The sequence below is a fragment of the Salvia splendens genome, chromosome 7 (genome assembly GCF_004379255.2).
Source record: "Salvia splendens isolate huo1 chromosome 7, SspV2, whole genome shotgun sequence".
In the NCBI taxonomy this organism is placed as follows: domain Eukaryota; kingdom Viridiplantae; phylum Streptophyta; class Magnoliopsida; order Lamiales; family Lamiaceae; genus Salvia; species Salvia splendens.
Window position 1 is genome coordinate 13141785 of NC_056038.1, and position 24760 is coordinate 13166544.

The 24760-nt window shown below is 38.7% G+C and overlaps 2 protein-coding genes across 3 annotated transcripts; both read right to left on the reverse strand.

Moving 5' to 3' along the window:
• Window positions 1-12626: 12626 nt before the first annotated feature.
• LOC121741736 (serine/threonine protein phosphatase 2A 55 kDa regulatory subunit B beta isoform-like) lies at window positions 12627-20085 on the reverse strand. Of its 2 annotated transcripts, none has more exons than XM_042134620.1 (14): window positions 19647-20085; window positions 17999-18102; window positions 17813-17911; window positions 17128-17247; window positions 16442-16651; window positions 15988-16079; window positions 15194-15312; window positions 14798-14921; window positions 14455-14578; window positions 13940-14008; window positions 13764-13855; window positions 13608-13685; window positions 13453-13523; window positions 12627-13364 (listed from the first exon to the last, which is right to left on the reverse strand). In XM_042134620.1, the coding sequence occupies exons 1-14, from the start codon at window positions 19762-19764 to the stop codon at window positions 13228-13230; spliced, it is 1557 nt and encodes a 518-aa protein (XP_041990554.1). In that variant the 5' UTR covers window positions 19765-20085; the 3' UTR covers window positions 12627-13227. The 2 variants fall into 2 exon arrangements, with proteins under 2 accessions (XP_041990554.1, XP_041990555.1); XM_042134621.1 differs by having other exon boundaries at window positions 16445-16651; window positions 19647-20084.
• A 1494-nt stretch (window positions 20086-21579) lies between these two features.
• LOC121811204 (60S ribosomal protein L28-1-like) lies at window positions 21580-23149 on the reverse strand. Its single transcript, XM_042212011.1, has 4 exons — window positions 23066-23149; window positions 22735-22900; window positions 22209-22369; window positions 21580-21903 (listed from the first exon to the last, which is right to left on the reverse strand). The coding sequence occupies exons 2-4, from the start codon at window positions 22880-22882 to the stop codon at window positions 21781-21783; spliced, it is 432 nt and encodes a 143-aa protein (XP_042067945.1). The 5' UTR covers window positions 22883-22900; window positions 23066-23149; the 3' UTR covers window positions 21580-21780.
• Between the last annotated feature and the right edge of the window lie 1611 nt (window positions 23150-24760).

Here is a 24760-nt window from a genome sequence, read left to right on the forward strand (position 1 = left end):
CCAATCTCACATAGCCCTTTCCAGCAAAACTCATTTTCATATTATTTTCCAGATTAACCATCTGCTTGAAACCTTCATCCATATCACAAAACATTGATCGATCTCCACACATATGACTGCTATAGCCAGAGTCGAGAAACCATACATCATTTCGACTTGCTCCATGCAACTCTACATAAGCCATGAGAAGCATTTCTTCCGTGTCATTCATCTCCGCATAATTGGCCGGCTTTTGCCACTTTGAACCTCATATTTATAGTGTCTAAGTTGATGGCATTTGTAGCACTCGATAGTGGCTTTGTTGTAGGATCGGGGACTTCTTCCTCTGCCTCTTCCTCCTTTGAACATAGCTCTCCGACGATCTCTTCCACCATTCCTCTCTTCATGTGTTGCTTTGAGTGTCTGTTCTTCTCCATGATTCCTATGAAACTTTTGTTCATGCATAATCAGTGAACTTTGCAGTTCATCAATTGTGAGTGAATTAGCTCGTTATTTATTTTAGGCTGCTGGGAATTAGCTCGTTATTTATTTTTTAATTTTGTTTATTGAATGCAGTTGGGTTTGTGTTGTTTGAAGTAATACTTAGTTTGTTGTGATTTAGGTTAAGGATGAATATGCTAGAATTCTTTAGCTCATGATTTCATTATGTTTTTTGGAAATTCTGTTCTAGATGGTTTAGGGTTGATGGTTTAGGGTTGAGGTTTTTTTTTTTTTTTTTTTTAAAAAAAAAAAATTAACTTCATATATTTATTTCATATATATGAAGGAGGAAATTACAAATCAACTCCTATAACAAGGAGGAAAGACAAAATACGCCACCTAGGGTTCGAACTCGAGACCTCCAGAATGGACGCGGTATCCAGCACCCTTTACCGCTAGGCCAAGGGGCTTGGATGGTTTAGGGACGCGGTATCCAGCACCATTCATGTCCCTTGTTTCATGAATTAACTGTGTTTGTTTTAGTTGTTGAATTTCTTTTTTCGGGGATGAGTAGTTGATTTCATGTTCTGTTAACTTGATGATCCATAGAGGGAGGAGAAAGGGGTAGCTGGTGTACAACAGAGATGAGGTTGTGAGAGCGAATGAAATTGTTGAGAGGATGTTTATGGCAAGGGACATGAAGGGGGTGAAGAAGTTCGCTCTCGAAGCTCAGAATTTGTGTCCTGAACTAGAGGGCATTTCTCAAATGGTGAGGACGCTTGAGATCTATATTGCCGCTAAAGAGGAGAAATTGAATGGAGAATCGAATTAGTATGGTGTGCTTGGTTTGACGTCTTTAGTTGATGAAGACTCGATAAAGAAACGGTATCGGAAACTGGCTCTTAAGCTTCATCCTTACAAAAATAAGTCTATCGGGCCTGATGAGGCGTTTCAGTTTATTGTCGGATAAGTCCATCAGGACAGTGTATGATCACAGGTGCGGTAGGCTATTTTAGCAGAAAAATAAACGTAATAATGAGGGTCCTTCACCAGAGGGGACGCAAAATGGATTCTACAACTTTGCAAATAGTCATCCATCTTCTACCAAGAGTTCAAAGATATCTTATATAAGCAATTCTCAGCGACGGAAGAGCCAGTGGGCATCTGATGCTTGTAAAAATAACTCAAGCACTCATCACGCAACAGGTAATAATGTATTTAACAATTTTTATGATTAAATATTGAATTTTTAAACTAAAGGAAACTAACATGTGCATGAACAGAGGAACCAATACAGTTGAGATTCGTGAAGAGATTGAAGAGGACTTAACAACCCGAGGTATCTCCGTGGTGTGTAGATCGATGAACTCGACTAGACAAGCTGCGATAAAACAATTAAATTAGAGCTTGTGAAGGAAACTTGCAAAGAAAACTAAAGACAAAGAAGAAAAGGAAGATTTAATTCTAATTCTTTCTTATTGAATTATGAAGGTATGAAGCATATTTATAGGACTAGAAGACTCGATTAAAAGGAAATAATATATCCTAAAAAGGAACGGAAGATATAAACTAATCTAAAAATAAGGAAAATTAATTTAATTAACTAGATATTGATTAGGAAAAATCTCCTTATTTCTTAGGAGGTCCGCATGATCTCTTTGGGCGTCCCGAAATCGACGCCGGCTGTACCATCCTTGGAGACGTTGGTGCGTGTTTCGGACACTGCTACAAAGGTTCGGTGTCTGGTGCTGCGGTACGAACTACGTCCATATCAACTCCCCCCTCGTTAGTAACCACCTTGTCCTCAAGGTGTACATTTGGGAAGTGTTCTTTCATCCTCTCGACATGTTCCCAATTGCACGCCTCGTTGGCACCGCCCGACCAATGAATCTGCCATTACTCTTGGGGAACTTGATTGACGAGGACGGTCTTGCTTGCTGATGCGCGTACCGGTCGTCCCGCGATCACTCCCTCCGATATCGTGTCCAGGCTAGTTGGTAATTCTGAGGGTATAAATGGTAGGAGAAGGCTGACGTGGAATACATTATGTATCTCTGCTTCGTGTGGCAGCTCTAATTGATACGCCACCTTACCTATCCTCTTAGTAACTCGAAATGGTCTGTAGAACCTACGACTCAGTTTCACGAATACCGGCCTTGCCACCGCGTGTTGCCAATATGGATGGAGTTTAAGGAGGACCATATCACCTTCCTGGAATGACACCTCTCGTCTATGCTTATTAGCTTGGATGCTTATTATTTGCTGCATCTTAGCCAAGTTGTTTTTAAGCTCTTGAAGCACCTTAGCACGCTCCTTTAGTTCCTCTATGACATCTGGATTTTTTGCTTGAAAGGAAAGGTTCGGAAATAGTGCAGGAGGCTCTCGGCCCTAAAGTGCTTGAACGGAGATACCCGCAGATCGTCGTGCACACTACAATTCAGGGCTAACTCAGCCCATGGTAGGAGTTTCGACCAGCGTGATTGACGGTCGAACGTGAATGCGAAGGTATTGTTTGAGCATTCGATTCATGACTTCTGTTTGGCCGTCCGTTTGTGGATGATAAGCGGTCGTATGTTGGAGCGTGGTGCCGCTCAACTGCATTAATTCAATCCAGAACTAGCCCATGAAGATTGGATCACGGTCGAACAGTAAGAAAGAGGGAAATTTGTGATGCTTTGCAACAATTTGCATGAATAAATGGGCAACTTTCGGTGCATCGAAACCAGATGGTAAGGGACCAAAGTGAGCATATTTGAACAATCTATCGACCACCACCATGATGACCGTGAATCCGTGCGACTGAGACAAGCCTGTTATAGATTCCAAAGTGGTCACGTCCATACTTGTGTAGGAATTGGGAGTGGTTGTGTTAACCCACCGAGTTTCTGGGTTGAGTATTTTGCCACTTGACACGCTAGGCATGAAGCCTCAAAAGCACGAACATCTCTATGCATGTTTGGCCTAAACAAAACTGCCGCCAACTTGTGGAAGGTTCGATCAACACCTTGATGCCCTGCAAGTGTAGATCCATGAAATTCAGCCAACAATTTACTTCGCAAAGGCGAATTTGGACTGATGTATATTCGTCTCTTGTTGTAGAGAAGGCCTTCATGAGCATAAATACGTCTCCGAACATAACAACGGAGTATAGAATGCGCAAATGATCATCCTTCACATCCTCGGCTCGAATGTCGGTCAAGATGACAAATTCGCGACCCAAAAGATATTGACGTCACTTTTGAACTGCTTCAACAATTGCGTATAACTTCTTGTGGTACGTCGAAGTGATGCGACGTCGAGGGCCCAATTTTTTACTAAAGAAGGCGATTGGATGAACATCTTGCAAAAAAACCGCCCCAATTCCTAGGTCTGAGGCGTCTGTTCCCACTATGAAGGTTTTGATGAAGTCGAGGAGGCGGAGAACCGGGGTTGTCGTCATGGCCTTTTTCAAATTTTCAAAGCTTGTAGTGGCCTCCGCGGTCCAATGGAAATTGTCCTTTTTTAGAAGTTCTGTCAATGGGGCGGGGATCATGGTATATTGACTGAGGAACTGTCGATAGTAACCCGAAAGACCCAAAAATCCGCGAAGCTGCTTGATCGTGGTTGGCATAAGCCACTCAGCCATTGCCGATGATGTGGCCAAGATATTCACTGCTCGTCTTGCTAAAAGAACATTTTCCCAATTTCACAAACGAGTTTGCGGCATGGATCAAAAGGACATCTCCCAAGTGGCGACCATGTTCGGCGACCGTAGAGCTGTATACCAAAATATCATCAAAGAAGACGATCACAAACTTCCGTAAAAATGGGCAAAAAATTGAATTAATTGCATATTGAAATGTAGGCGGGGCTTTCATCAATCCAAAAGGCATGACCAAAAACACGTAATGGCCTGAATGCATCCGAAATGCGGTTTTGAAAGCACTAATTGATACAGACCAAACAGGAGGAATCATCCCAAAAGACTAGCCTGTTAGGAGAGAGTGCATTTAGTCTATATACCCTACACAAGTTATTCTCACAACCGATGTGGGAACTGAGTCTGCAACATTCGGCCCTCCTTTAAGGGTCGACGTCCTCCTTGGTCACAGCTACGTTGGTCACAGCTGGTTCTTTGCCAGGCCACCACTCCGTGCACCACCACTCTGAGTCGGTCCCAACCGTACTCGTTGTCATGGCGAGTTCATTGCCCGACCACCACTCCGAGCCGTTTGGGCTCTCAATGAAAGCATCAATTGATACCCTGGTGATAAGGCCTATTTCATGCATTGGTTTATGGGCAAAATGTATAGTACTTGATCGGTTTACCGCGCAAAATGAGTGTAAATTGTGCAGAAATGCCGCTTGACCAAGGCAACAAGGCCAAACTGATCAAGCAAGTACAATCGGCGAAAAAGGCCAAAAATCGGGGGAGTTGAGCAAGGGGAGAACTCAAGCAGTTAGGCGGGGGCCACTGGCTGCCAGAAGAAGGACATATGAGGAATGAGCTGGATGTGGCGCACCATTCTGTTATCAAGGACAACGGGACACGTGCTGGAATATGAGACGCAAGGACGAAGCTGAGTCACCAAGTTGTTACTAAAAAGCGTCGTCATTCTAGAAGAATAGCACGTAGCAATCAATGAGTCGTTCATTCTCTGCATGAGCGAATATTCCCTGTCAAGATCGTTATCCACCTGGGAGTCGAAGACGAGCCTATAAATAGAGGACATGCCACCACAAGAAGCGGATCCGCTCCTTTACTTTCTGTCTAGTTTAGCTTAGTTTAGCTCTCTAGTTTAGTTCAGTTCTCTAGCTTAGTTTAGCTCTCTAGTTTAGTTTAGTTCTCTAGCTTAGTCAAAATATCTAGATAGCTTAGTTAGAAGGGCGACCGAAGGGAGCGCTGCAGAATACTTGTTTTCTGCTAGCGTAATCTTAAGTCTCCTGCCGAGATTCTTCTCGGTTTTTACCGCTTTCTTAGTTTTCGAAGTGTTAGTTTAGTTCAAATTCCAGTAGTTAGCTTAGTTTAAATTTCAAGCTTTGCTTAAATCTCCAAGTTTTAGTTTAATTAAAGTGCTTTAGTTTTCATCCTCGCATTTATTATTTCGTTTCGTCTGCAACTCACTTGATCAAGTTAGTTAAATTTACCTTGTGCAAGTTAAATAGTTTAAATTCTGCCTAGAGTAAAATCAGTAGTTAAAACTCCCAAGTTAAAGCGTGGCAGCAGCCAAAACCCCCTGTTCACTACTCACACACTCGACACACCAACTTCTCTGTGGGATCGACCCCGAACTTGCCGTTTTACTGTTAAAGTTGTGCGAAATTGGGAGTTATAAATTACTTTGGCAAGGAGGAAAGAGCGAGAACTAGAGTGCATTGATTAAGTGGCAACGACATTTGCTAGCTGAATCAATCGGTTCGGTTATCATTCCATATAACTTGATCCGCATTCTATCCGTGTTTTCAACCCTTTCCAAGACCTTCCAAAATGGCGCCGCTGCCGGGGAAGCATGGTGTTATTTCACGTTTGTGCGTAGTGCGTAGAAGTAAATAGTTTTATTTCTTTCTTTTCTTATTTGTTTTTACTGCTGTTAATGAGAAGGTACCAACACGGTGGACACTGGAATCATCCCTTTCTATACAAAAACTCTAGCGTTCAGTGGAGAGTCCAGGAAGCCGGCGTCGTTACCACTCGTTACAGAGCCGCATTAGAAGCAACAACAGCCGCTGATCAACTGACCAGCGAAGAAGAAGGAGAGCAGAATACACAACCATCATCACCTAAACAAGAAGAAGCTGAAAAGGCCCTCGCCGACGATTCTGGAATCGGCGCCCTGCACGGTCATGATGAGAGGGAGCCCACACATGCCATTGCCGCTACTCCCGGGATGCGGACCATCGCAATCAAATCAGGAGTACTGGCCGTTTTGTCCCACTTTTACGGTCTCTCAAAAGAATGTCCGTACGCTTTCCTGGAGGAGTTCTGCCGATACTGTGATATTCAGCCCGTTCCGGCTGGATCCTCGTCCGAAGATTACAGGCTCAAGGTCATTCCCTTCGTATTGAAGGGCGACGCAGGCGTTTGGCTATTAAGGCTGCCGGAAGGATCCATCAGAACATGGGCCGAATTCCGCATGATATTTCTTGATCGCTTCTTTCCTGCATCGAAAACAAGTGCCCTTAAGCGGGAGATTACGAAAGCCAGACAGGAGTACGATGAGCCCCTCGGCCAATACTGGGATAGATTCCAAGGGTTGCTTCAAGCATGCCCTAATCACAAACTAGGGGAGCGGGAGATCTACTCGATCTTTTATGGCGGACTTACGGTGGACAGCAAGAACGACCTCAACCTCGCAGCTCAAGGGGATTTCTCTAAAACCCCTTTTAGCCAAGCCAAAAATATTCTGGAGAGGCTGATTGAGGCCAAACGGTCGTACGAAACATCTCGAGGGCAGCACAGGAGAGGAGCAGTGCATGCAGCAGAGGCGCGCAATGATGAAAAGCTGGAGGCTCAATTTGAGCAGATGGAGAAGAAACTGCTGGAAGCCGTAGAAAAGGCAAAACCGCCGCCATAGTCTGCACCCAAGGAAATGCAGTTCGCGCCGCATCCGTCATTGCCAGAAGAACATCATTATTATTACTGCTAATTCCCCCCTGAAGTAGAGCAAGTAAATGCTGTAGGTCATTGGAATGCAAATGGCAACTGGATTCAGGGAAGGCAATGAGACGCTCCCTGGAGGGACCACCCCAACTTCAGATGGACTGATCAGAATCAAAGCCAACCACCCCCACCCTCGACACAGCAGGTGCAACCCTCCAACGGGCAGCCCAACTGGCCTTCTCGAATCCAGGAGAGACCGAACACTGGAGGGAACAGAATGCAGGGAGGTCAGGTAGGATGGTCAAGTGGACCTCAAGGAAATTGGTCAAGTGGAGGACAGCCTAACTGGTCAAGCCGACAACAGGAAGGAGATTGGGAATACCAACACCAGATCCCTCAGTATGGTAACCAAGGAAGGCAGCCAAGCACTCAAATAGTGAATTATGTTCCACCATATCCAAGAGGAAACCAGCAAGGGAACCAATAGAACTACTTCCTCCAGAACCAGTCAGAGCAATATGGACCATCCGGGTACTATCAGCAAGGCCATGGAGGAGGTCGTTTTAATCAAAGATACAACAAGCAGCAAAATGAAGGTCCCGGAGATGTGATGATCCCGCATCAGTCCCAAGATACAATACGAGAGATTCAAGAAGCTCAAAAAGAACAGAGGGCTGCACTCGATATGCTCACTAAGCAGCTATCTCAGGTGGCAATGTCACTGGGCGAACTAAGAGGAAATGAAGGAAAGATTCCTGCTACAGTGCAGCCACCTACGGGGCGAGAGAATGTAAATGTTGTTGCTCTAAAAACGGAAGGGGTTTATCCAAGCTCAATGGCGAGTTTTCCAGCACCCAGACTCAATCATAACGAAAGGTTCGAACCCAGCCCTCTTGATCAAGTCACCAAAGAAAGGGAGTCTAGCAACTGTGAACAGGTTGCTGAGAAGGAGAAGATGGTCGAAGCAGAAAAGGTGACCGGAGATAGTGATCTCCCACCAAAGAAGACTGGGTATTTACACTTCCGATCTCCATCAGAGACGTTCTAAGTGAGCAAGCAATGTGCGACCTAGGAGCTTCCATCAATGTCATGCCATATTCTATGTATAAAAAGCTGGGGGAGCCAAAACTATCCCAAACCGACCTAGAGATACAACTAGCAGATGAGTCTTGTATTTATCCTGAGGGAGTTCTGGAAAATGAAATCGTCAAGGTTAACAAATTTATGTACCTCACCGATTTTTTTGTCATAAAGATAACGGAGCCAGAGGCGGAAGAGTCTGTCGGAATTCTTTTGGGAAGACCATTCTTATCCACTGCCGGCACAGTCATCGATGTCCGCCATGGGAAAATAAACCTAGAGTTTAACGAAGAACGACTCACGATCGACATCCACAAAGTTGCGATGAAGCCTCAGGGCAGAGAGAACATTCAATCGGCAGAGGCTGTCAGATCTCTGAAGCAAGAGGATCTGGAGAAGAAAATCCCCGTTGATTCCACTAATGACGAAGAACTTAAGAGAGAAGCAGCTTACTGGTTTGAAGCAACAATGACTGTGGAAATGGACGAACAAGCCATTGAAAGAGCAATTATGGAATTCTGCCAACCATCACGACCAGCCAAGGTAAAAGAGATTATTCAATCGGAGTAGATCGCAAAACCGCTTGACCAAGCTATCTCATCCAGTATACATCTGAGGAAGAATCCCTCACCTACAGAGCAATTATTGCCCTTATCTGGGTCACCAGTTACCATCAAGAGTCTGACCAGCCAGACGTATCACGAACACGTCAAACCAAATCTGCTTGGATAAAAAGGGCAATCAAGGAAAAAACTGAGGCCTGGTGAAGAAGGAGTCAAGTGGAAAACAGCAGACCTGATGGAGATAAATCCAAAACTGCACCTGCCTCCAGCCATTATAAAAAAGGGGAATGACCGACCCCACTTTGAGAAGGGAAGATATCATAATGGGCCAGGAGGAACTGCTCTTCCAGTGTCAACTCAAACTGATACCCAAGAAGCGAAATTCAAACTGGGCAGATCTTCGAACAGCCACAGCAAAGCGCACACAGGTGGCAAAACTTTCGTACTCCACCAACCAGGAGGGAATCAGAGCCGTGTTGGGGCGCGTTGGAGTTTATGGAGAATTCTTCAAAGATTTCGCAAAGGGACCCCAACTCCCGACGAAGTTTCCCCAGAAAGATTCGAAGTTTGAATTCTCTGATGCCTGCAAGGCCGCGTCTCCGCTTTTAAAAAACCAGCTGATGGGTTCCCCAATAATACGCGCCCCATTCTAGAATCACCCTTTTGAGGTGATATGTGAGGCTAGCAACTATGCTGTGGGGCGGTATTAACGCAGGAAATCCAGGGGAGAAGAAATGTGGTCCTCTACGCTTCAAAAACATTGAGTCGAGCACAAAGGAACTATGATGTGACCGAGAAAGAAATTCTATCAGTAGTCCTTGCACTTGGAAAGTTCAGACAGTACCTACTTGGTTCCAAAGTGAAAGTGTATACAAACCATGCGGCCATCAAAGACGTATCGGCTAAGGGAGGGTCAAACCCGCATTTGATCAGATGGTTACTCCTTCTACAGGAATTTGAGTGGGAAGCAGTTGATCGGAAAAAATATGAGAACGGAAAGGCGGATCAACTAAGCCAAGTGCTGCAAGGAGATTCTGGGGAAGCCATTCCATTCGTTTTCCCTAAAGAACGCCTGTACCTGATCAACCCAATATCTGAAAGACAGTGGAGCTGCCAGGAAGAGAGAGCTGATCAAACCAAACAAGGAAGCTGGGAATGGCATGCACGAAAAAAAGCAATGTTCGCAGGAATGACCAACTATTTGGTTGCAAACAGGTCACCTGTAAAGGACGGAATAGAGGCAATTGTGGTGGATGATATTCCACCACACATGCCCAACTCTCGCCAGTGAGCAGGTAATAAGGCCAAACTGATCAAGCAAGTACAATCGGCGAAAAAGGCCAAAAATCGGGGGAGTTGAGCAAGGGGAGAACTCAAGCAGTTAGGCGGGGACCACTGGTTGCCAGAAGAAGGACATATGAGGAATGAGCTGGATGTGGCGCACCATTCTGTTATCAAGGACAACGTTCTAGAAGGGGACACGTGCTGGAATATGAGACGCAAGGACGAAGCTGAGTCACGAAGTTGTTACTAAAAAGCGTCGTCATTCTAGAAGAATAGCACGTAGCAATCAATGAGTCGTTCATTATCTGCATGAGCGAATATTCCCTGTCAAGATCGTTATCCAGCTGGGAGTCGAAGACGAGCCTATAAATAGAGGACATGCCACCACAAGAAGCGGATCCGCTCCTTTACTTTCTGTCTAGTTTAGCTTAGTTATCTAGCTTAGTTTAGCTCTCTAGTTTAGTTCAGTTCTCTAGCTTAGTTTAGCTCTCTAGTTTAGTTTAGTTTAGTTCTCTAGCTTAGTCAAAATCTCTAGATAGCTTAGTTAGAAGGGCGACCGAAGGGAGCGCTGCAGAATACTTGTTTTCTGCTAGCGTAATTTTAAGTCTCCTGCCGAGATTCTTCTCGGTTTTTACCGCTTTCTTAGTTTTCAAAGTGTTAGTTTAGTTCAAATTCCAGTAGTTAGCTTAGTTTAAATTTCAAGCTTTGCTGAAATCTCCAAGTTTTAGTTTAATTAAAGTGCTTTAGTTTTCATCCTCGCATTTACTATTTCGTTTCGTCTGCAACTCACTTGATCAAATAGTTAAATTTACCTTGTGCAAGTTAAATAGTTTAAATTCTGCCTAGAGTAAAATCAGTAGTTAAAACTCCCCAGTTAAAGCGTGGCAGCAGCCAAAACCCCCTGTTCACTACTCACACACTCGACACACCAACTTCTCTGTGGGATCGACCCCGAACTTGCCGCTTTACTGTTAAAGTTGTGCGAAATTGGGAGTTATAAATTACTTTGGCAAGGAGGAAAGAGCGAGAACTAGAGTGCACTGATTAAGTGGCAACGACATTTGCTAGCTGAATCAATCGGTTCGGTTATCATTCCATATAACTTGATCCGCATTCTATCCGTGTTTTCGACCCTTTCCAAGACCTTCCACCTGGGGTATCTCCGCGTGCGTGTAGATCGATGAACTCGACTAGACAAGCAGCGACAAAAAAATTAGATTAGAGCTTGTGAAGAAAACTTGCGATAGATTAGAGCAAAGGCCAAAATTGGTCCTGAACATATGCCAGTTTTACGATTTTGATCCTAAACTTTACCTTTTGAATTTTTGCATCCTGAACATTTCAAATCGGATCACAATTGGTCCTAGACTAACGTCAAACGATTTCTCTACAAAGTCAAACAATTTATTAAAAACTTTCCATATTTAGATTTGATCTAATTTTTGGAGACCATCCAAAATTGTAAAATTAGTGTAATTTTTCTATGACGCAGGTAGTATATGATACTCCCTCCATCCCATTGTAATTGATTGATTTCTTTTAGACGCGAGATTTAAGAAAATGATTATTATTATTGAATTAAATGTAGAGAATAAAGCAAGACAGATGAAAAAGTAGAAGAGACAAAACGAGAATAAAGTAAGAAAAAAGATAATAATAAAGTAAAAGGGAAATAATGTGTTAGTGTTTTGCCAAAAAAATAAAATCAATCACTTGCAATTAAACAACTCAAATGAAACGTTGATTACTTGTGGTGGTACAAAGAGAGCAAGTAAAATGAATAAGACTTGACAAATAGTATGATGAAGGTAAAACGAACGTTCGCACGTTGTAAGCTGCAGCAACAAGAAACTTGTTGCAAGAGTGATCTACTTGAATGATGAACACATTTCAATATAAAAATATTGACACAAATTCGAAAAATATTAATGTCATATAACAATAATTTGTTGGTGTTCGATCATACTCCCTCCATCCCCAATTTGAGTCACTCTTTTCCATTTCGGGTCGTCCCCGAATAAGAGTCACTCTTCCCATTTACCATTTTTGGACATCAAAATTACCCTTTATTACACAAAAAGTCAAAGGGGTCCCACATTTCACTACCTAACTCCATTTATTACACCACACATTCAAACTTTTCCTTAAAACTCGTGCCGAGTCAAAGAGTGACTCAAATTGGGGGACGGAGGGAGTATTTGAAATTAGATACAAGTAACATGTCGCACTACTCTACTGAAAAAAAAAGTGCGACTGACTAGACACCAAGCCACACTATTTAAATAATGTTCCTAAATACCTAAAATCAAGCTTCTAGCAAATCCGAAAACATGAAAAAACATAAAAATGGGAAATCAAAATAGATGGTGGATTTGATTTTTTTTCATAATAAAATTTATCGTGTTTATCACTTTTTGATGGTATATATGCACATGCAGATAAAAACAACAATATATCCCAAAAGTGAGTAGACATTTTCCCATAAAAAATACTATAGCTTAGTCATAATCCATTACCACCTAACATCATGGCAACCTTCATGTTACTGCTCATATTTAGAAAAAAGCATGTGTATCACTAAACTCCACCAAAAACTAGTAAATCACAATCCATTAATGATATTAAGAGGTAACATACCTAATGATCAATCATATCACACATTTTGCTGGGTTTAAAAGCATGAAAGAAACTGAAGAGCATTTAAGATGAAATGGAAAATATTTTACAAATTAATACTATAATCCAAGATTCAATACTTTTACAAGCGAAAATATCCAATGAAATAGTATTCTATAGCTGAAGAAAAGGGCTAAAAAGCATCCTAAGATAGATTGATGTGAAAGGATTAAGCTACCCACGGAAGTTAATAAAGCTTAATGGCCTGCAAAGTTAGCAGCATGATGATGATTTTTGGAGTAAGAAGAAACTACATGTACCTTAGAACTAGAGACAATATACGGCATCTTTAGTTTCCGTTTTGTGGGAGAGCTACAAGCCTACAACCACATTCCTTCCCATTAGCTACCTGGCACAAATAACAACATCTATTCGTTTGCTGTGAGAGAGGGTAAAGAAAAAAAACGAATATGGTGGGCGACGCAGCAAATGGATAACATAGATACGTTTCTCTGCTGCTTGCAAAATACACCACTTCCATTTCTGGAACCCAGCATGCTCAGTCAGTGGTAAAACGTTTATGAAGCACTTCAAGGTAACATTGGTCAGAGCCGCATGTTGCTGAAAGAAGCGTTCCTCCAGTAGCAACCCAAAAATGTTAACCGAGCATCAAATTCGGACTGACTATGCATAATACATGTACAGGCTATTTGCGGCAGCACAAGCAATCGAGTTTTCTGATGGGTGCCATGCTAAATGGAGCAGCTTAGTAGTGAAATCGAACGAGTTTCCATTGGCATCAGCTCCCGGACTTTCAGCACCTGCAACATATTTCATTAACTTTCTTGAGTTGGGAAACGAAAAAATGAAGCGAATGTAGGTAACAATAGACAAGAAAAAATGTCGCACCTCGCCTCACGACACGGCTGATGCTACTGGTCAGGGATCTGGTAGGCCTAGCAGGGGTCTGGACCTGCCTTCTGAAAGGAAACGGAGCAATTTCTACCAATAAGCAAGGATTTTTCAACAGAAACAGAGATTGAACAGTCATGAGATTAAGTTACCTCATTGGGTTTTTACTTGCTTCTAGAGTAGTTGCCTCAGTGCTTCCCTGAGCACAGCCAAATATACGAAATAGATTGCTGACATTTTTTATTCTTCGGTTAGAGTGAGAAGAACCAATAATAACCATGATGGAACTAAAGAAAACTAGGACACACCTGTATGAACCAGTAGCCACTCGAAGACCATCACCACTTAGGCAGCATTCAAACTTATCAAAGATGGAATCATTTTCGTACAAGTCACAGAGCTAGGCATTGTCAAAGTAAATTTTAATCAACTCGGAGTATTGGTACAAACATTTCAGGAAAAAGAGTTACGAAAAGTAGTTCACCTTTGGTCTCAAATACTCGTGAACCGGGAAGGTTGCCACTGGACCAGAATCCATGTTAACATCCCATAGCTGCAACCAAATCACATCTATCAGTGAAAGATCAATTAGGAACTTCCAGAAATTGTTGAAGCATAGAAACAGTTATATATCTCATCATCATAAATGCAGACCCAAGAAATTCCATCAGCAAATTGATGAAATAATGAAGGATCGTTGTTTAAGAAAAGCATATGTTCATGCATTTTCCCCTTCCGGATTGAACTTAAGCAAGCAAAACCTAGCAAATAACATCTTACTATCCAACCCAGTCTAGCCAAGAGCAAATTTTAATGATGACAATATTAAACATAATTAACTGTAACACCAGTACAGCACGTTATCAAGAAATATGATGCATAAATCATTCACTATAGCTTCCTAAATTGATCTGCAGTAAGCAGATGAATCCCTTAAGCTCTCTGACCAGTTTAAAGATTTGCAACAAACAAAGTGTACAAATATACAAAAGTTGGAACCTTAAGGGACATGTAGTCACGACTCAGTAAATATCTGCCATCCCTGGCAAACTTAACATCTGAAATTGAAGCAATAATCTCAGTGAAAAATGATCTCGAGCCAGGTGCCTCCTGCTCCTCAAATCTGTTATGAATGAAAATTATTATCTTATCCAATAGAAGTGAAAAGGAGTATTACGATGGAGCTAAACAAAAGTGTTCTGGAAACTATAAAGAAATAAAAGTCTCATATCCAAGCAACATTTAATTTATTGTCCTTCAGTATTAAAGGAGAATCAGGAGATACAAATATAGGTATGTATCAGGAGGTGCCTAAAACACAGATGGTTATCAAAGAGCTTACATTTTAGAATGTGAATCGCACAGTGCAGATTGTCGCAAATCAATAAGACGAATTGATCCTTTTGAACTACTATATGCTAACATGTTGCAGTGAGTGGGATGGAATTCTGCTGATGTTATCACCTCTGCAATATGTAACAAAAAGAACCAATCAAAACACTTGCTATAAAAGTTTGTGAAGATTCAAGTCATCATATCCATTGAATGAGATAAGACAACTCCGACCCAATAAACTACTTTTTTCAGGATTTAAGAGATCCATCACAATAAAAAGTAAACATAACTGAACTACCAACTCCCCTACAACCTCCCCCCCCCCCCCCCCAAAAAAAAAAAAATTAAAATAAAGATGATAAAGAAATAAAGAAAAAAGAACAGAATACAGATGATATCTCACCAGTCAGATCCTCCATATTTGTCGGTTTCACATCAACTATATTGAAACTTTGATTGCTTATTTCCAAGTTCCAAAGATTTATTCGCAGATCATCAGCTGATATAAATGTCTCACCATCACTGCAGAGAATTACAAGTACAAACAAATTGTAAATTTTGAACAACATAAAGAATCGGAGAAAAACGGAAATACAATGTAACCACATTCCAGTTCCACAGAGCCAAAATATGTTCAGCATCCACAGCATTTAGAGGTTGAGGTTACAGCATAAATGTGTAATCATGTGGCAAATGAAGGGCATACAATACTGCACTTTATTCAGAGATAATAAATTTCAAAATCAGAAATGCATTACTTGTATTTACTAAATATAAGTATCTAAAAAAGTTAAAGAAGGAAAAATGAATCAATCACATTATTCACATATATATTTTTAATATAGTAAGATTATGTAAATAGCAGACTATTTTCATCATTTTCATCAAAAAAGCCTTCTCAGAGTAAGACAATTCACATTTTAAATGGGTAATGAGATGCGTCATTTCTTTTCATATTCCTATGGTTTATGAATTATCTCAAAGCTGCTATTGTACCAATTTTCTAACAAACTGATATCTTTTAGAAAAGGCATATCTATCTCTCAGTTATGTTACTAATTTCTTTACATGAAATTGTCCTAACTATTCTACTTCTAGGATGAGCATGCCCAAGAATATGTACAGCAAACTGTGAGCATTGTCAGATTTCTGCAAAAGAGACTTCAACTGACGAAGAAAAAAATAAAGGTTTCCAACCTGTTATTTGAGATAGAATTGATATGGTAATCATGTGCATGAGCATATACTCTCCTGCATCTTGCAAGAAGACTGGTCTCACCACTTGTGACCTACAAGTCAAAGGTCATAGGAAAACTCAGTCAGCATTAAGAGGTGGATGATCTGTCCACATAAAAGTATGAAAGCAATGTGGTACTATGACTGATAAGTCCACCCTTGAAAAATATTCATCAACAAGGATCCACCAATTAACAATGATCAGTTTAAAAAGGTCGTTATGATATGATTCACAAGCATACCCCAAAACCAGATCAAGTACATGTAAAGGAGACATTATCATACTATATAACTAAAAGGGGGAACAAATTTGATAATTTTAAAAAATTATGTTCAACACAGCACATCAAAAAGTAAAGAATTTTAATGGAATCCCTAATGCCACTGGTATAACTCTAGATAAGTTAAGTACAACTACCACTGGTAATCGTAGAGAGGGGAGCCCCCCAGGTGGAAAGGACACGTCATTGCTCAAAGAATTGTAAGAAGGATCTGAACAGTCGCCGTTAGCAAGAAACTTCTTGGAACTAGAAGAGACACTAGAACTTGCAATACCACCGTTTCCAGCAGCTTTACCCGAGTCTACATTTATTTCTGAAATTTTCTTCATCTTCCTCTCTTGGACCTGTTAGGGTAAGGCAAAGAAATTAAAATAATGCAACAAAAATTACAAAATATAAATTACTAATGTCTATATCGGAATAAGAATCATCCAGGCTTACATACAATCAATTCAACCAAGATACAAGCCTGAGAGAAGAAAGTTGAGAGGTCCTAGGGTAGGGAGAAGGAATCTTCAATGTTAAAAAGCATGATATTTGTTCACGGTATGGTATCTTCTATTATAATTAATTCTCATAGAAAAATATCCAAATCTTCAATCTTTGTTCCTTTTTCCTTAAGTTTTAATAACCAATTTAGACACAACACCAAGAAAAGTCTAACAAAAGATCCAAACCAATCTCTATGTATCCAAATAACTCAGAGAACAAACCAATCTCTATGTATCCAAATAACTCAGAGAACAAAAGGCTGCATTAGATATTAACCAAAATGATTATAAATGAAATCATGAATTCTAAGACTGAGTCACTGACTCACCTTCCAAAGCTTAATGGTTTTGTCATTAGTTGACAGGAGAAAGACTGCACCATTGGCTGTCTGGCACCATCTGATCTTGTTGATTTTCTCCTCAATCTCCAAACTCTTTAGATAGTCAAACTGAAGAAAAATATACGCATGCATAAGTTATAATGATTAAGAAATCCTTTCAGGAAAAAAGTCAAAAAAGGAAGCAAGAAAGAGATGCATATTTGCTACACACATTTAAAAACAAAAAATTCACTATACAAAATGTTCAAGACCCATAATTTGAAAAGGAAACTATTTATAATCGCATGAGTAAGGTGTAAAACGAAACAACATAAGAATTGTTGAAATATGAAATAAATACCACAGGTTCGTGACATTTAAAAGCAGAGAACTCACTATATAATCAAATGTTCAAGACCCATAATTTGAAAAGGAAACTACATATCGCATGAGTAACGTGTAAAGCGAAACAACAGAAGAAATGTTGAAAATAAAATAAAATAAAATAAAATAAACAACAGAATAATTGTTGAAATATGAAATAAATACCTCAGGTTCGTGACATTTAAAAGCAGAGAACTCACTACATAATCAAATGTTCAAGACCCATCATTTGAAAAGGAAACTATTTATAATCGCATGAGTAAGGTGTAAAGCGAAACAACAGAAGAAATGTTGAAAATAAAATAAATACCTCGGGTTCGTGACTCTGAAATTCAGTTTTGTAACGAAACTCTGGGTGTCGAGAGACTTGGTGGTCCATCCTCTCTAAATCTCTTCGATTTCCACCATGCTGAAAATTAGATTTATTTAAAGAGGAAAGTTAGGTAGAGAATGCAGCATATCAACATAAAGATTCTTTTAAGTCCTGCAGCCTCACTTCTTTTGCATCGGTCCTTTCAAATAAAACCACCCTTCCACCACGATCACCAGTAGCCAGATGGTCGCCACTTTTATCAAACTCAATGGCAGAAATGATATCCACTGCAACAAGAAACAATTTGATGTTAAGGCACAGCCATCAGGTAGAGACAAGACACAAAAATAGGAAAGCACACATCCAAATACTATACGTCGTTACCAGTAAATTCATTTTCTATAATAGAGATGATTATTAATCATATTTGTATCTCTTGGCAATGTAGCATATAGCCATAAAAGAAGAAAATCTGGTAAATAACTTGGGGCAAATTAAGCAGCTGATTGACATATTTGATTATAAAATTTGAGGAGTACATCTCAAATATCATGCTTTATGCTGTAGTACAAGTTGAGAAAAATATACAAATAAACAGAAGTAATTCAAAGGCAGAGGTGACATGCACAACAAGTTTTGTCTAAGTTTAAAAACTACGAGTACTAAAAGTAGAAAATAATAGCAAGTACTGTTGATGCAGGACTAGCATATTTGACAAACTAATAAGCTCTTATAGAAAACTTCCAATCAGCATGCTTGAAATTTTATCACAAGAAATCCTCTTAAGCCCAAATAATTCAAGTTTCAAATCTCTGATAACTAATATGCATCAGCTAAACTGAGTTCTGACAAGAATTAGCATTGCAAAGTTATCATTAAGCCAACTCATTCTCTAGCCCTTTCATCCACATCAAACTGCTCCTCGAATCAGAGTACTAGTCAGGCATCATTCAATGTGTGTGTTGCATGTTGCCACATGGACAAGAACCTAACTCCACAACGTTCAATAAACGAAGTAACCAAGAAAAAGAGATAAAGTTCTCTTTTACTAGGGAACAACTTTATACTAGCCATTTTTCTTTTGGTATTTGGTCCTAACGTAATGCCACCATGTAATATGGTTACTCCCGGAGCATGCCATGCAGATATGCAGAATTTCAAATTAATCCAAGAGGCCAGCACTCAGTTTTACACCTAAAACTTGTAAGACCTTGATCATTTCAACTCATATAATATTGTGGATATAGTAAAGTGTCTATTGCATGCCTTGGCTGAAATTTACACCTTAAGGAATATTGGGAAAAAAAACACCAGTACATATGTTGGAATCAATTTAGTCAACCAAACAAAAGCCAGAACCACTAGAACAGTTGAAAGCACATATTCAACCCCCAGAGCACATTTACAGATGTACCTATATCTAAAGCATGCCTCCCTTCAATACCCCATAAATATCGATGCGCATTGAGGCTGCTGAGTTGGACATTCGGCAGAGCTTCCATTTTAAAAAAGGGATCTCAAACAAAGATTACAACGATATAAAGTTCTAAACCCACAGCATAGAAATTTCTCCGATAAGAATCAAGTGCATGTAAGTGAGAAAAGACACAAGCATACTAACACTGAACTCAATTCACCTCACTTGAACACTAATTCTTCTCGAGCAATTAATTATCAAACTGCCACACAGATCAATCACGAGAACCCAACCAATTACCAATATTTCCTGCTCAGTGACAGATCAAACTCACATAAACAAAAACCCTAACAACAAGATCCGACCCCAAAGCAAATAAATTGCTCTTGTATTCATCAAATTATATTTTTTTACCTTCCTGTACTTCTTCGCCGGTGGCTCGCTCGCCAAAGACCTGAGAGAATTTCCATTCCAGCGGCGTAGGTGGACCGGCCGCAGCTGATGCCACCTCTCTACCATCACCACTGTCCATTCTTACCCCACAATCGACACAAAACAGAACGCAATCAACAAAATCGAAATAACAAAAACCAGCTGAAATCTCTTCTCCTTCCGATTTTCACTTCATTGAGAAATCATGAATCATTGAGGGAGATCGGAGCAGTAACAGCGGAAATTTGGATTCAGATTCGGCCATTTTCCAAAGTATGTTGATATGCAGCATCGATTAGTACAATAAAAATGGAGGATTCAGATTTCCCATCTCTGTCTCTCTTTGTCAATGTATATGTAATATGTTCATGTCAATGTGTATGTATACACTGTGGGGAGAAATTTGGGAACTTAAATTTGCTTTTCGATGTATTCTGCTTCAATTATTTTAATTTCTGCGAAAGCTCTCTCTAGCTCTATTCGGATTTTTACCATTATTTAATGTGAAAACAATAATTTTGATAGTTGCATAAATAATAAACCAAAAGTTTTATTCATATATTAGTTTAAGGAGTATATGAATGTCGGCTAACTTTTTGCAGCATTGAACAATTTATGAAATAATGATAAAAAAAAATTTGTATTACTATTAATAGAATTTTTTTTTCTAATAGTGTAAAATAATGTTCAAACAAGCTATTCATCATGTAGCCAAAAAGTTGACATTATCTAAACACTATGGAAGAGATATATTATACTGAAATCCGAATGAAACCATTAGTACCAATTAAACAAATATTGTAGTAATTACCTACTAATAATAGTACTATATTTTCCTCAATTAAATAAAAAATATTTAATACAGTTAAAACTCACTTTCTTTCTCATCTTTAATTTTTTTTTTTCAATGTTTGGAGTTCGGACCGTGAAACTTTTATCTCACCCTATACTTACACAAACAAAATTCTTTATTTAGGAGTTTGTTTTATCTAGAGGTTAGTTACATTGTTAGTTACATTGTTTATAACTTTATATAGGAGTATTAAATATTTCCTCCATCCCAAGTCTAAACGACTCAAGTTAAATAATGCTATAGATTTTTTTTATTATAAAAAAAAGTACTCTTTCTCGTTCTTAACAAAGTCTTCATTGGGATGGGATCTCCTATGTGCTGGGGATCACAACAGGGGCTGCTGCCCTCTTCCATACAAATATTTTAATAATAAATTTGAATTATTAAAAAAATTAATATAAAATATTTTTATGAGGAGCAGCAGCCTTGCTGTGCTCCCCACCACAGCAGGGGATCCCGTCCCAGTACAGGTAGCCGGCCTGTTCAGCTGTTTTGCTATCGTGACCGATGTTCATTTTCCTATTATATTTTTTATGTTAAAATTTTATTGATCTCTTTTTCCTCTTGGCCCACTAACAAGTTTCTGAATAGTGTTGCCTTGCTTGCTCAGAAAGATATGGAGTAATTCATCCACATAGTCTAGTAAATAATATTGTTAGAGTAATTTATAGTAGTACTTATTAAATAAAATAGTTGTTAGAACAAATAATGGTAGCAATAATAGATACCAGAATTTCTATTCCATACCCATTTCAGGTCATGAGACCTTCTCATGTTTATATTTTATAAAAATTCCAATTATCATTTCAATCCCAAATTCATTCTTTTCCGATCAAATCCATTGAGTAATCACCTATATAGCGCGAGAAAACAAATATTGAAATGCCACTAGCATCTTTAAATAACCACATAATAATCCATCGAGAAAACAACACATTATTCGATTTGGGATAGCTAAACGATATAAACAAATTGAGCACTTGCAATGTTCAACATACGGCATTGTATGAGGAATAGAAAGAGAGTATCTAAACAAATAGATAAACAACAGAAGCATCAAAATTTCTCAAAAAAGATTGCATCCCATTAGATAAAACAAAGATTCAAGGATACATGTAAAACAAAAAGCAATGTTATCAACTGATGTATTTGTGTCCAAATCAAAAATTCAAGAGAAAATGAAATCAGCAAAATCTTTAGTATTCCATTAAGCATCCAGATGCTTGGAAAGGCAATCGAGCCCAAACTACTTCTGACTGTGTTCTAAGATGATTGCCTGTTCCTCTTCTTGGCACCTGATTTGGCAACCTTAAGGCTTCTGTGGACAACACTCAGCCTTGCAAGAGCTGCTTTCTTCAAGTCAGGTCTGTAGTAGTTATCACACACCTTCATGGAAGTGCAAAGCAAGAGTCAATATCTAACATTACAAGGAGAAAGAAGCAGAACCATAAAGATGTAATCCGCCAACAACAAAGATATAATAGTGATGTATTAGTATTACCATGTCAAACAAAGTAGCAACATCTTGAATAAGATTTTACTAATATATCATATGATGGTACAAAATTGAATCCCGACGGAACAATAATCCAAGCATAAACTATACTAATGATATTTTCAAGAATCAATAAACTAAACCATTATGTTAATACTTGGTGTGAATGAGATGAGTAAACCATAATATAGTTTACCTGGTTTGAAACAGCCTTGGCCATTCGGTGAAACTCCTTCTTCATGACAGACTTGTTGAGCAGAGTGGATGGCTTGTTCTGCTTCTTTGTTTTTGTAGTAGCAAGGACCACAGTCTGATCTTTTCCTGGTTGAATGGTCACAGTTTTCTTGTTTGCCAATCCTATTCATAATAACCAAATAAATAAGCAAACATATACCATCACCATGGAATGGAAATCAATCACAAATTAAACTGAAACAGGAATTCTTAATCAAGTTATAGGTGAGACAAATTGTGGGAGTAATTCATTTCAGGTCATTTTACTCGCCAAACAAATAGTATTCTAATTTCTACTAGCAATTACTGAAGCGGTTAATGCATCAAACTATCCTAAAGCTTTCTACTCCTATAAAGGGAAAGGTAATTTAGGGTTTAGAAGAGATTAAATTCCTGGAATTATTAATAAGAAATCACATCCAAAATTATAGCCAATCACAAGCTCAAAAAATGTAAAATACGCAACATATTAAAACATTACACACAACCTGAGTGCTTGAAAGAGTGGATGTTGTAGAGATTGTTGGGCTCCTTGCTGAACTTAACGCTAGCTGTTCCATTTCCGAACTCCTTCACCAAAAAAGAGTTGTTTTTCTTCACGATCTCCCAGATGAGCTGCCCCGGCACCGTCGACATTTCTCAAACACGCAAAGACTAAATCACGAAAGGCAACACACCAAACAATATCAATGAAAAGCCTTTGCAGAGAAAACACAAAAATTGCATAGCTCCAGTAACAGGGGAAAATAGAAATTAAGCCAACAAAACACGAAAAATTCGAATGAATTAACCTAATTGGATGGTATGGAGAGGGCTTACCGTAGAGAAGAACTGGAGATTCTAGGGTTTTGCTCTGACGGCCTCGAGAGTGAAGGTAGCTGACGAAAGTGATCGATTTAGCGCTATATATTGTAAAGTTATAAACCCTAGCTATGGCATATGATGGGACAAAAATGCCCCTATCATATATTCACAATATTCTTGTTTTATTTTATTATTTATTAAGAGGAAAGACCAAAATTGGTCATAAACATATGCTCATTTTATCAGTATGGTCCTAAACTTTATCTTTTGAATTTTTTGGTCCTGGACATTTCAAATCGGATCACAATTGGTCCTCCGTCAACAATTCCGTTAATATTTAACGGTCAACGATTTTAATCACAATTTTGACCAACTTAAACAATTTTTAATTATTTAATCATCAAAATTATTTTTTTAAATAAAATCATAAATGATTTTGTTATTTAAAAATTATTTAAGTTGGAATAAATAATTTAACTATTTAAAAATTATTTAATTATTTCTAATAAATAATTTATGATTTTATTTAAAAAAATAATTTTGATGATTAAATAATTGAAAAGTATTTAAGTTTGTCAAAATTGTGTTTATCATAAAAAATCATAAATTATTTATTACAACTTAAACAATTTCTAAATAATTAAATTATTTATGATTTTATTTAAAAATAATAATTTTGATGATTAAATAATTAAAAATTGTTTAAGTTTGTCAAAATTGTGTTTATCATCAAAAAATCATAAATTATTTATTACCACTTAAACAATTTTTAAATAATCAAATTATTTATTATTTTATTTAAAAAATATTTTTGATAATTAAATAATTAAAAACTGTTTAAGTTGGTCAAAATTGTGATTAAAATCGTTGACCCTTAAATATTAACGGAGGACCAATTGTGATCCGATTTGAAATGTCCAGGACCAAAAAATTCAAAAGATAATGTTTATGACCAAAATGATAAAATGGGCATATGTTCAGGACCAATTTTGGCCTTTACTCTTTACTTAATGTTTTAAATTACTGGAAATTTTTATGCACTTTGAAATTTAATTTAACTAGTATCTCACCCGTGCCATGCACGGAACATTGAACTATTTAAAAAATATAATATAGTGGGTAAAATTTATCTAACATAGATAATATTTCTAATTATTTACTAAAGCTTATGCATAAGTTGTGGGTAAAATATATTGGTTCTGTAATAAATAAATTGTGAACACACATTGCCAACATGGGAAAAAAGTCATATATAGTTCAACAGTAAATAAATTGGTAAATATAAATAAACTACTGTAGATTTAATTATAAAATAGTAATTCATATATGTTTTGAAAAATTTCTTTGTAAACAACATTTATAGTAGAATAGACGGTACTATTGAGTTCATCATTCCAACAATGAGGCTTATAATAAAAAAATGCCCCTCTCATATTATTTACTATGGCGTATGATGGGACAAAAATGCCCATCTCATATCAATATTCACAATAGTGTCGGGGTGTGGTGCAAATCTGCATAGATCGAATGTAAGTGAAATGCAGGGTAGCACGCGCACGTAGACTAGCACCCCCCCCCCCCCGAGATATTGGAAGGAGACACCCTCATGCTCTTCCCCACCAAGCCTTCGCTGCAGGGGAATGAGCAGAGGGGGCAGGCGATCAAGGTCGTCCCGCACAATGGTATGTCAGCGTCGGCATCAGTAGTGCA